This window comes from Centruroides sculpturatus, unplaced genomic scaffold (assembly GCF_000671375.1).
Source record: "Centruroides sculpturatus isolate CEXI.00-Female unplaced genomic scaffold, Cexi_2.0 scaffold300, whole genome shotgun sequence".
Lineage (NCBI taxonomy): Eukaryota > Metazoa > Arthropoda > Arachnida > Scorpiones > Buthidae > Centruroides > Centruroides sculpturatus.
The window spans coordinates 31,778-45,178 of record NW_019384507.1 but is presented as its reverse complement, the minus strand read 5'-3'; the positions used below and the strand labels follow the sequence as shown (position 1 = coordinate 45,178).

At 34.3% G+C, this 13,401-nt stretch overlaps 2 protein-coding genes across 2 annotated transcripts in view; one reads left to right on the top strand and one right to left on the bottom strand.

Moving 5' to 3' along the window:
- Positions 1-4,737: 4,737 nt before the first annotated feature.
- On the bottom strand, positions 4,738-8,399 carry LOC111622250 (protein ALP1-like). The gene is made up of 4 exons (XM_023364601.1): positions 8,385-8,399; positions 7,839-8,008; positions 7,328-7,663; positions 4,738-6,211 (listed from the first exon to the last, which is right to left on the bottom strand). Exons 1-4 carry the CDS (start codon positions 8,397-8,399, stop codon positions 5,434-5,436), a joined length of 1,299 nt encoding a protein of 432 aa, XP_023220369.1. The 3' UTR covers positions 4,738-5,433.
- The window catches only part of LOC111622258 (cyclin-dependent kinase 2-associated protein 1-like), a 12,976-nt gene continuing 7,638 nt past the window's right edge, over positions 8,064-13,401 (top strand). The window contains exon 1 of the mRNA XM_023364610.1: positions 8,064-8,172. The gene's annotated coding sequence lies outside the window, so the exon portion shown is untranslated. The remainder of the gene's footprint in view (positions 8,173-13,401) is intronic.

Sequence of the window (13,401 nt, the reverse complement as noted above, 5' to 3'; positions counted from 1 at the left end):
ACCCTTCTACTAGTACCTTACACATTTCATGTTACATTGGCCTATTACACAACAGTTTGGTGAGTGCTGCACACCCATTCCAATTGCCTCTTGTGCAAGAATTAGTGTCAAAAGACCATTTCCAGCATCGTCAATATTGTTGATGGTTGTTAAACAAGACTGATAAGAAAATTGATTCATCTGTAATGTCTTGTGGACAGACAAGGCATGATTTATAAGTAATAAATACAACTTTTGATCTGCACTTTGATCACCAGAGAATCCTCATGCAACACAAGCTGTCATTTTAGCACTGATTCAATGTCAATACTTGGGCAGGTAATGGAAAATAGTTTAATAGGTCCTTTCATAGTGTAAGAAAGAATCAGCAGTTCCAAATATCTGGATTTCCTTGAACAAATTTGGGATTGTATGAAGGAACTATACAGTTCTAAGATAGAAAGTAAGGAACAACTTACAGAAAAAATTCATGCTACTGCAGACTAGCAAAAGTATGACAGTGCCAGTTGTTGAACAACATTAAACATTTAGTTCGTCAGTATGCCAAAATGTGCTTGCATGAGAGAGGATGGATATTTTTTAAAATTGCTCCATTAATTAATTAAATTCAAACATTTTGATAGATTATTTCCTGTCTTGTAAACTAGAAGCATGCATCTGGTTATTGTTCAGTTTTTAATAATTAAAATGATTACATAATCTTTGAAGCATTGTATTTACTAAATCACAGAACCACAAAAACTTTCTATATATTATTTATGCTTACAAACCACTATTATCTCCTACTTGGTTGACCTTACCATTTTAAAACACTGTATATTTTATGGTTAAAGTCTGGTGCAACAGTAATCCTAGTGTGAGGACCCAAACGGGTTGACTGAGAGGTCCGAATGAAGGGTATCGATCAGAAATTTAAAGAGCTCCTTTTTAGACACAAGTGGAAAGGATTAGATGTCTCAATCGAACAATGGAAATTTTTGTGTAAATTAGTTAAACAATGGAAAGGAATAAAGTCGAGAAAAAGCGACGAGAGAGGAATCAGATTCAGTCGTGATGCTGACCTCTCCCACACCCTCCATCGGGTTTCAAATTGTCACCAGGTGACAGTGAGAGACCAATGAAGAGGAGACTAGGGGGAAAAACTATAAAACCAGCGTTTCAAGGACATTTCGGGTTCTTGGATGCATAGTGTTTCTTCTCCTAGACATGCCTGCTCCAGATCTTTGGAAAACAAAAGAACATTTCGGAACATTGTGGAAACATCGTTCTCTGGGTGCCTCCTAGCGATCTACAGATTCGTCAGTTCGTCCAACGAGAAGCCACTGAAAGCCATGATAAACGCCCCAGGGCCTACAGAGTATTTCACCGTCAGTGTCCATTCACAAGTAACTAAGACAGAACTTTTCAAACTTTATTTGGACTTTTTCCGCACGTTTTGTGGTGCTACCTCATCAATCAAGGAATTTGTAAGGAAATTTATATGTTTATTAAACGGGTTTTTAATGGTAACCCTGTCTCAGAGAGTCATTCTGCGCCTTCATGACAGTAATGACTGCTTGACTGTCGTGACACCTTACACACGATCGGCTAACCTCACACTAGGTTTATCTGAGAAAACCTAGTCACCCAGTTCAGCTAGCAAAGCCTGAGATAATTTGATTTTAGATTTGCTCATCTTGCAGAAAATCTAAAATTTTGCATCTCCTCTTGCTGTGTTTATGCAGCTGTGAGAAGGAAAAAACAAACAAAAGAGAACTTTTGTGATCAGAATTTGCACTCTTGATGCAGTTTATAGAAAAGAGGGAAAGAGACTTCTTGCATGTAATGCATGAGAAATGCAATTCAACCTGTTGAATTTTCCCTTGTATCTTTCTCTCCTCTTCAGAGTTGATGTGCACACAGTAGTTCAGCAAGAACACTTCCGTGCGACGATAACAAAATGGTGTGGAGTATCTGTCGAACATGAAGAAAATGGCCCAAGAAGCTGTAATAAACACTGGGAGGCCATAAATAAAAGGAAGGAAATGTTAATATACTACTTTTATATTTCTTTAACTTTTAATGTAAAATTTATCAGACTTTCCTGCTTTTGCGTGAATGCAAAATAGAGGAAAAACAAGAACTTCTGTAGACATGCAATCTTGATTTACTTAGTTTCCTCCTTTTCTCTCTTCTCTTGCATTTGCTTTAGGTTTACCAACATGTACTAAGCAATCTGCAGATTGTCTTATTACACACAGACTATTACTCCACCTGAAATCATCTAGAATAGTTAGTAAACTGTAGAATGCACATTAGAATTGATACATACATTAGAACCTAAAAATTTCTTCCAGTATTTACTCCATCACCATCTCTCATTGTCTACATTAACTTTTTTTAATACTTGAAATCAAATTCAATCCTGCAACTATTTTGTAAATATTGATGATCCAGATAGTGTAGTCTAGAGAGAGAGCCTACCTTCAAGATCCACAGTCCTTTCAATCCTGGCGTCAAGCTGATCTTCTTTCTCCCTATCCTCCTCTCTACTGTAGAAGCTCGTTTTCCTACATGTTCTCATCTCCTCTGTGTTTTCTCCTGTATACAGCTGGTTTCTGAGGAAACAGGCTCACACCTCTATCCTCCTGACTTGGATGGGAAGCTAATACTGTCAGATGATTACAGATATTTCCAAGAAGGGCCACTAATAATTGCCAAACTGGTAATAAACTCATAAATATTGCAAACTCTGACACACACAAACCAGGAAATTCAAGAAAAATATATAAAAATGGATCAAAGATTGGAAGCCAGGGTTTATTAATTAATATAGTAGTCATGATCACACATGAACATCACTCATTATTATGAGTCAAGATCTGGAGAAACTTTAGTTTATCCACAACAGGATAATCTGCAAATTTTTCAATATGTCTTAGGTGTATTGACAAGGTTGACTGCCTCAAGTTGGACAAAGGACAAAAGTATTTTGTATTGCACAATCCAATGGTTATTACTGAACCAGGCTTTGACAATATCATATATGGAAACAAGATTTTTATATCATCTCATTAATGTACTGTACATAAGTCCTAACTGATCAATAGCAAACAGATAAAAAATTTTAATACAGCACACCCACTAATAGAAGGTGAAGGTTGTCCGAGTTAGCAAGATGTTTTCCCTGACATGATAAGCAAGATGGATGTACAGTACAGCACAGTAATTTATTAGTCAGTTCTACACAAAAGTTTTACCAACTTCAGTTGGTTATACTGCTGAATTTATTACAGGAAATAGGCTCAAAAAATTTTATGGCAGCATGGTTTATAGCAATTTAATCTCTAGTAACTTACTGACTACAGTAACATATCATATCACAAAGACTGCCAGATACTATAAATAATCGTTAATGGTAGTCAATTAAAGAGAAACAAATCCAAACTGGAACAATGTAAATATTTCTTAAAAATAACAAACGTTTTTGAACAACTTGACCATCCTGCTTCAGACCCATTAGTTTTAAAATTTAATATGGTAAATTTCAAATATAATTGAAATTTGAATTTGTTTGAATGTAGAAAACAATAGAATGAGCATTCTAAATGAAATACAAACAATGGACCTGAAGCAGGACGGTCATGCTGTTTGAAAACATTTGTCGTTTTTAGAAATACTGGAATAAAACAAAGCTTACCAATCTGATTAATTGTAAGTTTTCTATGGTAAAAATATAAGTTGTAACTTTAATAAAATGTAACAGACTAAATATATCTTCACTTTTCTGTCATGTCCAATCACCAGGAACAACTAATCTTCCACTGCAGAGACAACCTTTCTTTAGAGGCTATGCTTCTGCATAAAAGGCTTTCTTTTTTACAAAAGAAATTCTTCCACTGCCTTTTTTTACAAAATTTTATATTTTTAATTGTGATGGGATTGTAACCTGTGAACTTTTAGACTGTTTTGCATTTTTTTGCAGAGGCGTAGCCTCTAAAGAAAGGTCGTCTCTGCAGTGGAAGATAGTTGTTCCTAGTGATTGGACATGACAGAAAAGTGAAGACATTTTTAGTCTGTGTTATGTTTTATTAAATTGTAAATTCATCGGCCCTTTTTTACAAAAGAAATTGTACAGTAACTTATTTACAATTTTTCAAACAATTGTCTGAGTTAGTTAAGGTTTACCATATTTCTTTTTCATAATTGTTTACCAACCTGAATTACAATCTGTGTCCAAAATAATAATGTATAACAATATGCTAATTTAAATTCCATTGAAAAAAAATATTAAAAAGATTTATCAATTCACGTAAAAAAAAAAACCATAGATTGTCACAACTTTTTAATGTCTAATGTTTTCTGTGGCTTCTGAAATCGAAATAACTTATATGACGTAATGGTGTAATTATATAAAAGTTGTGTTCAGAATGCAGTAGTGCTCCCTAGAGTGCAAAACTCAGTGGCATAACTATTATTAAATGCAGTTAGGTAACACTTACGGGCCCCGGGCAGTTTCTTCAGAATAGTGTAAATATGGTTATTTAATTACTGTAATTTTTGTCTTAAAAGATGCACTTTTTGCACCTAAAATGTATCTAGAAATCAGAATGCATTTTATATTGTAAAGAATATTTTTTCCAACAACTCGACACAATAACTGTGAATCATCTTATAAAGCAAAAATACAAATATTTTTTGTTCTGACTAGAAATGATTCATTTTAAATAAGGTAAACTTGCGCTATATTTCTAAACAGTGTAAGATTATATTTTTCCAATTACATCGTTATTTTGCTCATTGCACAATGACAACACTACACTATATTATAACAGTATATTAAATAAAATATAGCCTATTTTTGTGATTCCTTTATGATTTATTTTTTTTTAATCTTTGTTACAATTAATAATTTTCATCTTGTTTATCTTTTTTATAGATTACTTTTGGAATGTTTTTCCTTTTTTGCTTGACATTAACTTGCTTATCACAGAAGAAATTTTTAATGTAATTACTGACAATTTAAAAATTTTATTTAATTTCCTAACCTTTGTGAATATAGAGATGTATGCCATAAACTTTAGAGGACCCTTTACAATATTTTAGTCCTGTAAACAACTGCACCAAATGAAAGCTGGTACCTGTTGGGGCAAACTGTTCTCTCAAGACTACAAAAACCTAAGCGTGTGCCAATTTTAGGGTTGCTAATGCAAATGGCTTATTGCACTCTAGTGTTCAACCTGAACTTTGTTACTATATCAGATATATTGTAAATATAACCATGGAATAAGTTTGAAACTTTTAACTTGAAGTTAATTTTAATAGTATAAATATTTTGTGAGTTGATCATTATTACTTTTATATTATTTACATATTAATACAGTAGTTTTTAATATGGCTAATGGTACATTCAAATGCTTTATGATACAACCAAAAAATTATTCAATTATTATGCTAAGAATTGAATAACTGATCAGCTATAGAGTTTCTTTTTTCGATTCCTTGAATGTCAGTAAGTAATGCACATTCGAAGCTATTATACTCGTTGTCTACGTCGGTTATGTCCATTAAGTCATCATTCATGATACACACATTATGGATAACACAAGTAGTTTTTAAGCAGGATGGAATTAAATCCAACCTGTTCATGTCTAACATTTTTAAACGTTGAAATCGTGTCATTAACAATTTCAATGCCTTGCTGATAGGTCTGTGTGCTTCAGTCAATGCATTATTTAAATGTTCATGTTCTGCGGTCAGTTGTTCTCCTTGATACGGTGTAATTAGCCATGTGTGAAGTGGATAGCTACACGGTCCTACTAGGTAAGCTCCTTCAGGAAACATGCTTTGATCGTCTTTAGCTTGTTTAGATAATTCAGAACCTTCAAATGCTTGCTTGGCCGTTAACGATCCAGGTGATTTAGTACTGCAACTAGTAAACATCATTTTGTGATTGCAAGTTGCTTGAAGTACCACAGTTGTAAGTCCTTTGCTATTATTGTAAACTTCCGGTAAGGCACGTGACGATTTTATATTTATGTGAATGTTATCAATGGCACCTAATACCTTTGGAAGTCCAGATATTTCTTTAAATGCTAACATTTCATCAGTGGCTTCTTTATCTCTTGGCCATTTTATGATATCCGGACTAACTTGATCCATCAAAAATATAATTCTCTTGAAACAGCTTTCGATAGTTGATTTTGGTACCACAAACCTTTCTGATATAATTCTGAAATAGAGAAAAAGCATAGTTATTCTTATATTCATAATATTCTTATATAAAACAAGCATATTCTATTTATTTTCTAACTTCACAAACAGCACTAATGACTTCAGAAATCTCATTTTTATTGTGGATTAATTACCTACAAGTAAAATACGAATGTGTAAAAATGCTAATCAATGGATTATCTCAGACTATAACTTGCTAATCCAATGGAACTTTTACTAATGTAAGGCCATTATTTTGTGTTAACATCAGTTATTACATTAACTGTTCCAGAACATTCAAAATTTAATCTATTCTGGAAGAATTGATTGACTTGAACCTATAACTGCTTATTGTGTACTGCATTGCCATTTCCTTACTAAATAATACCACAAAGATATATTTACTAAATATATTCTGGTTGGAATTTTATATATTTATTGTTTATAACATAAAAAATTACTTATAATTATTTCCTTCACCACTTGAGCACTTTACCAGCAATGCTTTTCTTATTGACAAACATTTTTGGCTCCCTCAATAAGCCTGCCTCAGGTTTTTCAAGATTTTTAGCTTCAATGGAGCTAAAAATGTTTGTTGAGAAGAAAAATATTGCTGGAAAAGCACTGAAAGATGTGTTTTTATGATTTAAACACTCTTCTGACTTTGATTCTTTTAAAGGTAATTTGAATTAGTAAATATGTAAAAACTCCTTTTATGTGATATAGTTTATACGTTATCTTTCTTTTTTAAACATAAACTTATATACAATAAACAACCATATAACGCTTTCCCCTAGAATTTGACTAAAACTCATACAAAATTCTAATTTTGCCAACGAAGGTATCTTTAACTTCTATGCTAGGTTTAAACTTGCATAAATCATCCGATAATGCAGAACCCGTCCCACATTGTAAGGGACTCTGCCACATTTCATTTTTAGTTTTAATTGGGTGTCTTTTATCGTTAACGTGGGGATGCTTACTTTGTGGGGATATCGTCACGTTTGTATAAACAATAAACTTATATGACAACACCTGCCTATTTCTCTTTAATGTTCACGAATAATTTATTACTCATAATTAGAAAGGAAAACTAAGATATTCAAATTATAGTGTACACAAAATGATTTTATACCTAAACGGTTCTTGATTAACCAGCATCCACACCACAATAAGCAATTGTTTGGTGAAGGGGACGGCGGGTCTTCCAGATTTTCTTTCCATTTCGTGATTATAGCGAAGGGCCTGAATTAATTTTTCGAATGTTGTAGTTGTCATTTTGAACTGAGCTTTAAAATCACTCAACAGTTCTAAAGGTATCAAAGGTTGAGATGCTTTATCGGCTTTGTTTCCGTTCTTTGATATTCTCCTCCGCTTAACCGCGCTCTTTAACTTTTTATCGCTTGATTCATATACCTTTTCAATGTTTTTATCCGCATCACTTTTAACNAAACAATTTACTGTATTATAACTATAAATTTCAAAATAAAATTAAGTTCAATCAAACCTTAATGCAGTACAAATACCAAATAAATTTATATGTATTAGATTATCTTAATATTAATTATTGATTCCATTATTATTTTATAAGACAATAAATTTATATTATTTCAGTACAAACCTCTCCTAAATGAGAATCCCCACACTGGCCTCGTGTTTCAGGATTTGCAATAACAACTTTAACACCTGGCAAGAGTTTACCCGATTCCATTAAGCATAAGCTGTGAGGAGCACCTCTTTCGACAAGTGTAACTCTGTCATTCCTTAAAGCTCTCATATCTATATATACCATTGTGGGATCTGGACTAGAAGCACCCTATAAAAAAATACACTGTATAAATAAATATACTGTATTTTTTTTTAATTGTAGAAAAAAGGTTATTTCCAGCAGGGTGCGCTTTATCACTTGAGTAGAAGACGCGTCTTCAACGGTGAGGAGGGAAATTGTTTATTTGGAATCATGGAGTTAATTAATTAAAAGTAAGTAGTAATTTAATGTTGAATTCGTGTTCTCTTATAATGGTTTTTTTAATTGTAACGAGATATTAAGTTAATTAATTAGTATTTATTTGTGTATTGTAGCAGTTTTGATTGCCCAAAATGGAGGCAATGTCAGTTTAATTACTTTTGAAAAGGAGGGGACAGCCAATGCTAATGAATGATGCATATAATTTGTAAACATGGAAACATACCTTTAATGATCTCATTTACATAAACGAAATTAAAAGTTTCAATACATAAAATGGTGAATGTTCAGATGCGTGGACCATCATGGCGGCACTTCCTGTTTTAGCCTCGAAACCTGATGCCTTTGGAGACGACGTGGGTTGCTAATGCAAATGGCTTATTGCACTCTAGTGTTCAACCTGAACTTTGTTACTATATCAGATATATTGTAAATATAACCATGGAATAAGTTTGAAACTTTTAACTTAAAGTTAATTTTAATAGTATAAATATTTTGTGAGTTGATCATTATTACTTTTATATTATTTACATATTAATACAGTAGTTTTTAATATGGCTAATGGTACATTCAAATGCTTTATGATACAACCAAAAAATTATTCAATTATTATGCTAAGAATTGAATAACTGATCAGCTATAGAGTTTCTTTTTTCGATTCCTTGAATGTCAGTAAGTAATGCACATTCGAAGCTATTATACTCGTTGTCTACGTCGGTTATGTCCATTAAGTCATCATTCATGATACACACATTATGGATAACACAAGTAGTTTTTAAGCAGGATGGAATTAAATCCAACCTGTTCATGTCTAACATTTTTAAACGTTGAAATCGTGTCATTAACAATTTCAATGCCTTGCTGATAGGTCTGTGTGCTTCAGTCAATGCATTATTTAAATGTTCATGTTCTGCGGTCAGTTGTTCTCCTTGATACGGTGTAATTAGCCATGTGTGAAGTGGATAGCTACACGGTCCTACTAGGTAAGCTCCTTCAGGAAACATGCTTTGATCGTCTTTAGCTTGTTTAGATAATTCAGAACCTTCAAATGCTTGCTNTTTATTTTGTTATTTTGGTTAAAGTCCAGATACTTACTGTCATGGCGGCTCACCGCCGATTCCAGCAAAGAGAAGCAAACAGTGGGGACGCACGTTCTAACCTAACCTAAACCTATTCTAATAAATTGCCATAATTAATACCGATTATATTAATAGAATAGGTTTAGGTTAGGTTAGAACGTGCGTCCCCACTGTTTGCTTCTCTTTGCTGGAATCGGCGGTGAGCCGCCATAACAGCCGCCGACGCTGCCGCGGCGCAGCAGCCGCCGCCGTTCGCTCGCGTCGTCATGTGACACGTCGTCTCCAAATGCGTCAGGTTTCGAGGCTAAAACAGGAAGTGCCGCCATGATGGTCCACGCATCTGAACATTTACCCATAAAATTTTAATATCTATGTTTAAAGGCCAAATGTCAAAATGAAGTCAATCAATTGACATTCATTATACATTACTGAGTTACCAAAAGAACCAATTAGTCCAGGAGATGCAAGGTAGGGGTTCAGCTCCGAATGAGGTGGTTGGGACCTTGGCGGAACCATAGACTGTGCTTGTGGGAGTAAAAAAGTCAAAGGTGCAAGATTGTAGCTCACTGAAATTAGCCTGTCTGGAATTTGGAAGACACTCAAAACAGTGGGTAAATTTTGTAAGTGAAAAAATCTGGAAGTGTTTCTCAAAACAATGGAAAAAAATTGACTGTTTTCTACTTTACTAGAGACTATTAAGGGTTTGTAAAACACTGAATACTTCCGGGGTGGCAATTAGAGTTGTGCTGTGCACTCCATTATGCCTGCTGCATACAAACCGGCAATCGTTGCAAAAACTGGAGGCGAATGTCTTGCTGACAGTCACAATTAGAGAGAAAGATTCTCTGACTTTTTGGTTGTCTGGGGAACTAAAATTTGGGGAGTCCAAACTCCTCATTCAGAACTGCATTTTTACTCGAAACAATGCTAGCCTTGCCAAACACTTATTTTGTAAATTACTATTCGATAGCCACAAATACATTTTTGGATCGTTTATCTCCTCTTCAGTGTAAAATTTTACATTGTTCGTATCGGCTCTGACAAGACAGTTTATTACAGTTTAATTGGTTAACTGAGCACGGTATACACTTGCTAATCCAGTTTCTCAGTTATTCAGCATACCCTCATTGTAATGTGGTTAGCTTCATAAAGAATCCGTACTGAAGGCTGAGCCAATGTCATTCATTGCCTTTAGCCAAAACACACTGGCACTTTCTTTAACCTGGCATCTTTTTGTGTAAGGAATGGCCAGATTAGTAAGAATCTAGTGTGGTTGTTAGCTGAGGATGATCACACACTTAGTTAGCCAATACATTTTATCTGTATTTCATTGAATTCAGCTTAATTAAAAGAAGACAACCTTCATCAATTCCAGCAAACATTTTAATTAAAAAGACAAACATTTTTGGCCTGTAACGGGTCAGCTTTGAGTGTAGCTGTTGTGCGAATCCATATGCATTATTATTAATGTGTGTTAAGAACTTGTTGATGTTTGGTTTAGAATTGCTTATAATTTCTTAATTATAATTGCCAGTGGCAGTGTTGGCCAATATATATTGGAAGCTAGCCCTAGCCCTTATGAGAATTAGGGCAAAACTGAATTTATTATTAAAATTTGAAAATTAAATCACACAAGTAGTTCAGTTTTGCTCTATATATAACAGAAGGAAGGTATGGCAATTAGTCAAAAAATAACTTCCAAGATTTTTACATTTTTAGACTATTTGTAACCTTGAAATGTTGACAAATGCAAAAGAATTTCGGCGGTTTTTCTGTATGTATGTATGTATGAGGTCTGTTCAAAAAGTATCAGACTTTTATTTTTTCCACGTAAACTAATGATGCACGGGAGGCCTCTTTCGGTGGAGTTGTGGAGGGGACAGTCATGCACAGCCCTGAGTTTTTCCCGCCTGCAGGAAGCGTCAGTCGTTGGCAGTTGGCCTATGAGTGAGCTCTCATCGGATTCCACTAAGTTGGAAAATGACTGAACAATGTGAGCAGTGATATTACATCAAATTTTGCCAAAAACCTTGGCGATACCCAGTGGTGATATTCGAAATATTTAACAAAGGGTTCGCTAACAGAAAATTTTTCCTTAACAATTTTTTTTTCGCTGAAATGGTGCATTAGTAACATTAGCACAAAAACTGACCTTAAGATATCCATATAAATAAAAAAAAATGCATTCGCAAAATTAAGTCAGTTAAAATTTAACATTGTTTATCCCAGAACTATATTTTTTTTTTATAAATAATAAAATAGAGTGTTGAAAATGGTTTATTTTGTACATATTTTAATATTTTTCATTCAAAATATTTTATAAACATAAAAATTGGCTTTTTTTAAATCAGAAAAAGTCATAGGGAAAGCAGTTTAACAAGAAAAACTCTTCTCAATCATTTATTTTATTGTTAGGTATTATTATAAAAATAGACAGATGTCATCGTCTCTCGAAATACAATATCTTTCTTACTTCGCTGTCGGTAGCCCGACATGTGCTCCGCAGTCATCTTGTATGCTCCGCAGCCATCTTGTATTTTCTCGCACGCGTGGGATTGTGGGATCTCTCTTATGACTGGATCTAGTTTTGAGAACACTCTCGAGTCAATTGTGATTGAACCTCGTTTTAGTCGAGATTGAAACGGTCGATGGAGGTCACACTAGGCGAACAGGGTATAAGGCTCTAGTTTAGTAGTGTTACAGAGTATAATACGTATATTTTAATATATTTTTTAAACGAAACAAAATCACTGAGAAATGTTGTGTGTGTTTAACAACGGGTTCGGAAAACTTTGAAAATGTTAACAACGGGTTCGGCTGAACCTGTGCGAACCCGCTGAATATCACCACTGGCGATACCCAAGCATAAAGCATTCGCAAGATTCAGCAGGCTTTCGGGGACGATCCTCGAGACCAAAAAAAGCGTGGCAGGTCCGCAGCAATATCAAGGTCATGTCGACAGTTTTTTCGACTCTCGTGGGGTGGTTTATCGTGAGTACGCACCACAAGGCCAAACCATCGCAAAGCAGTACTACCAGGAGGTCCTTCGTTGTCTTTCCAATGCTGTGCGACACAAACGACCAGATCTGTGGTCGATCAAAACTTGGCAGCTCAATTGTGATAACGCATCCGCCCATTCTGCACATCTGATTCGGGCTTTTGTCGCTAAACACAACACTCCTGTGATTCGTCACACTCCGTACTCTCCCCACATGGCTCCTTGTAACCTTTGGCTATTTCCCAAGCTGAAAATGCCGCTAAAAGGAACCTGATTTTAGTTGAGAGAAGACATCACTCGGAATGTGATGGACTGGCTGATGGCCATTCCAAAAGATGCATTCCAGCAGTGTTTCCAGCAATGGCAGGAATGCTGGGAGAAGTATATACACTACCAAGGAGACTACTTTGAAGGGGATTAGGGTTTTGTACCTCAAAATCAATAAATGTATTTTTGCCGACCAAAGGTCCAATACTTTTTGAACAGCCCTCGTATGTATGTATGTATGGACGTCTGTGTGTGTGAGGGAGGAACTACTTTGTTCACCCCCATTCAAGCTTAATAATTCCTGTCTTTTGTCAAAAATTTCTGAAATTTTGCAAGGAGATTTGTGTATTAGGGGCATGTATTGATGCTATTAAATTTTGATGGTTAAATTAATTAATATTAATTAATGCTTCTAGTCATTTAAATATTATTTTTATTAATCTATTAAGATAGGATTTATTATGCTGATTCAACTTGCGGATGAAATTGGAGATTGAATCAGTCTTAGTTTGAATGGATAGACTTTCATTTGCACCTGCATAGAAAATTTTCTTGTATTTCAGATCTTTTCATTCCTTCTCAGCAGGTCTTTATTGTATGTTAGAAATATAACTAATAAAAGTTTTAAAAATTATAAAATCTTAAACCATAATTACATGTATAATATACTATATACAAGTCTTCCAAGTTTATCCTCCCTTTCCACAAGGATAAAACTCCAGATATACAGGTAACCCCCGTATAACACGGTAGTTACGTTCCAAAAAATTGCCGTGTTATGCGAATCCGTGTTATACGAAACAAAGAACTAATACGAAAAGGAGGGTTAGGTTCCAAAAATTAAAAAACATGCTAGTATATTTTCATAATTAAGATAAATATCTTCATTAAAATTTTTT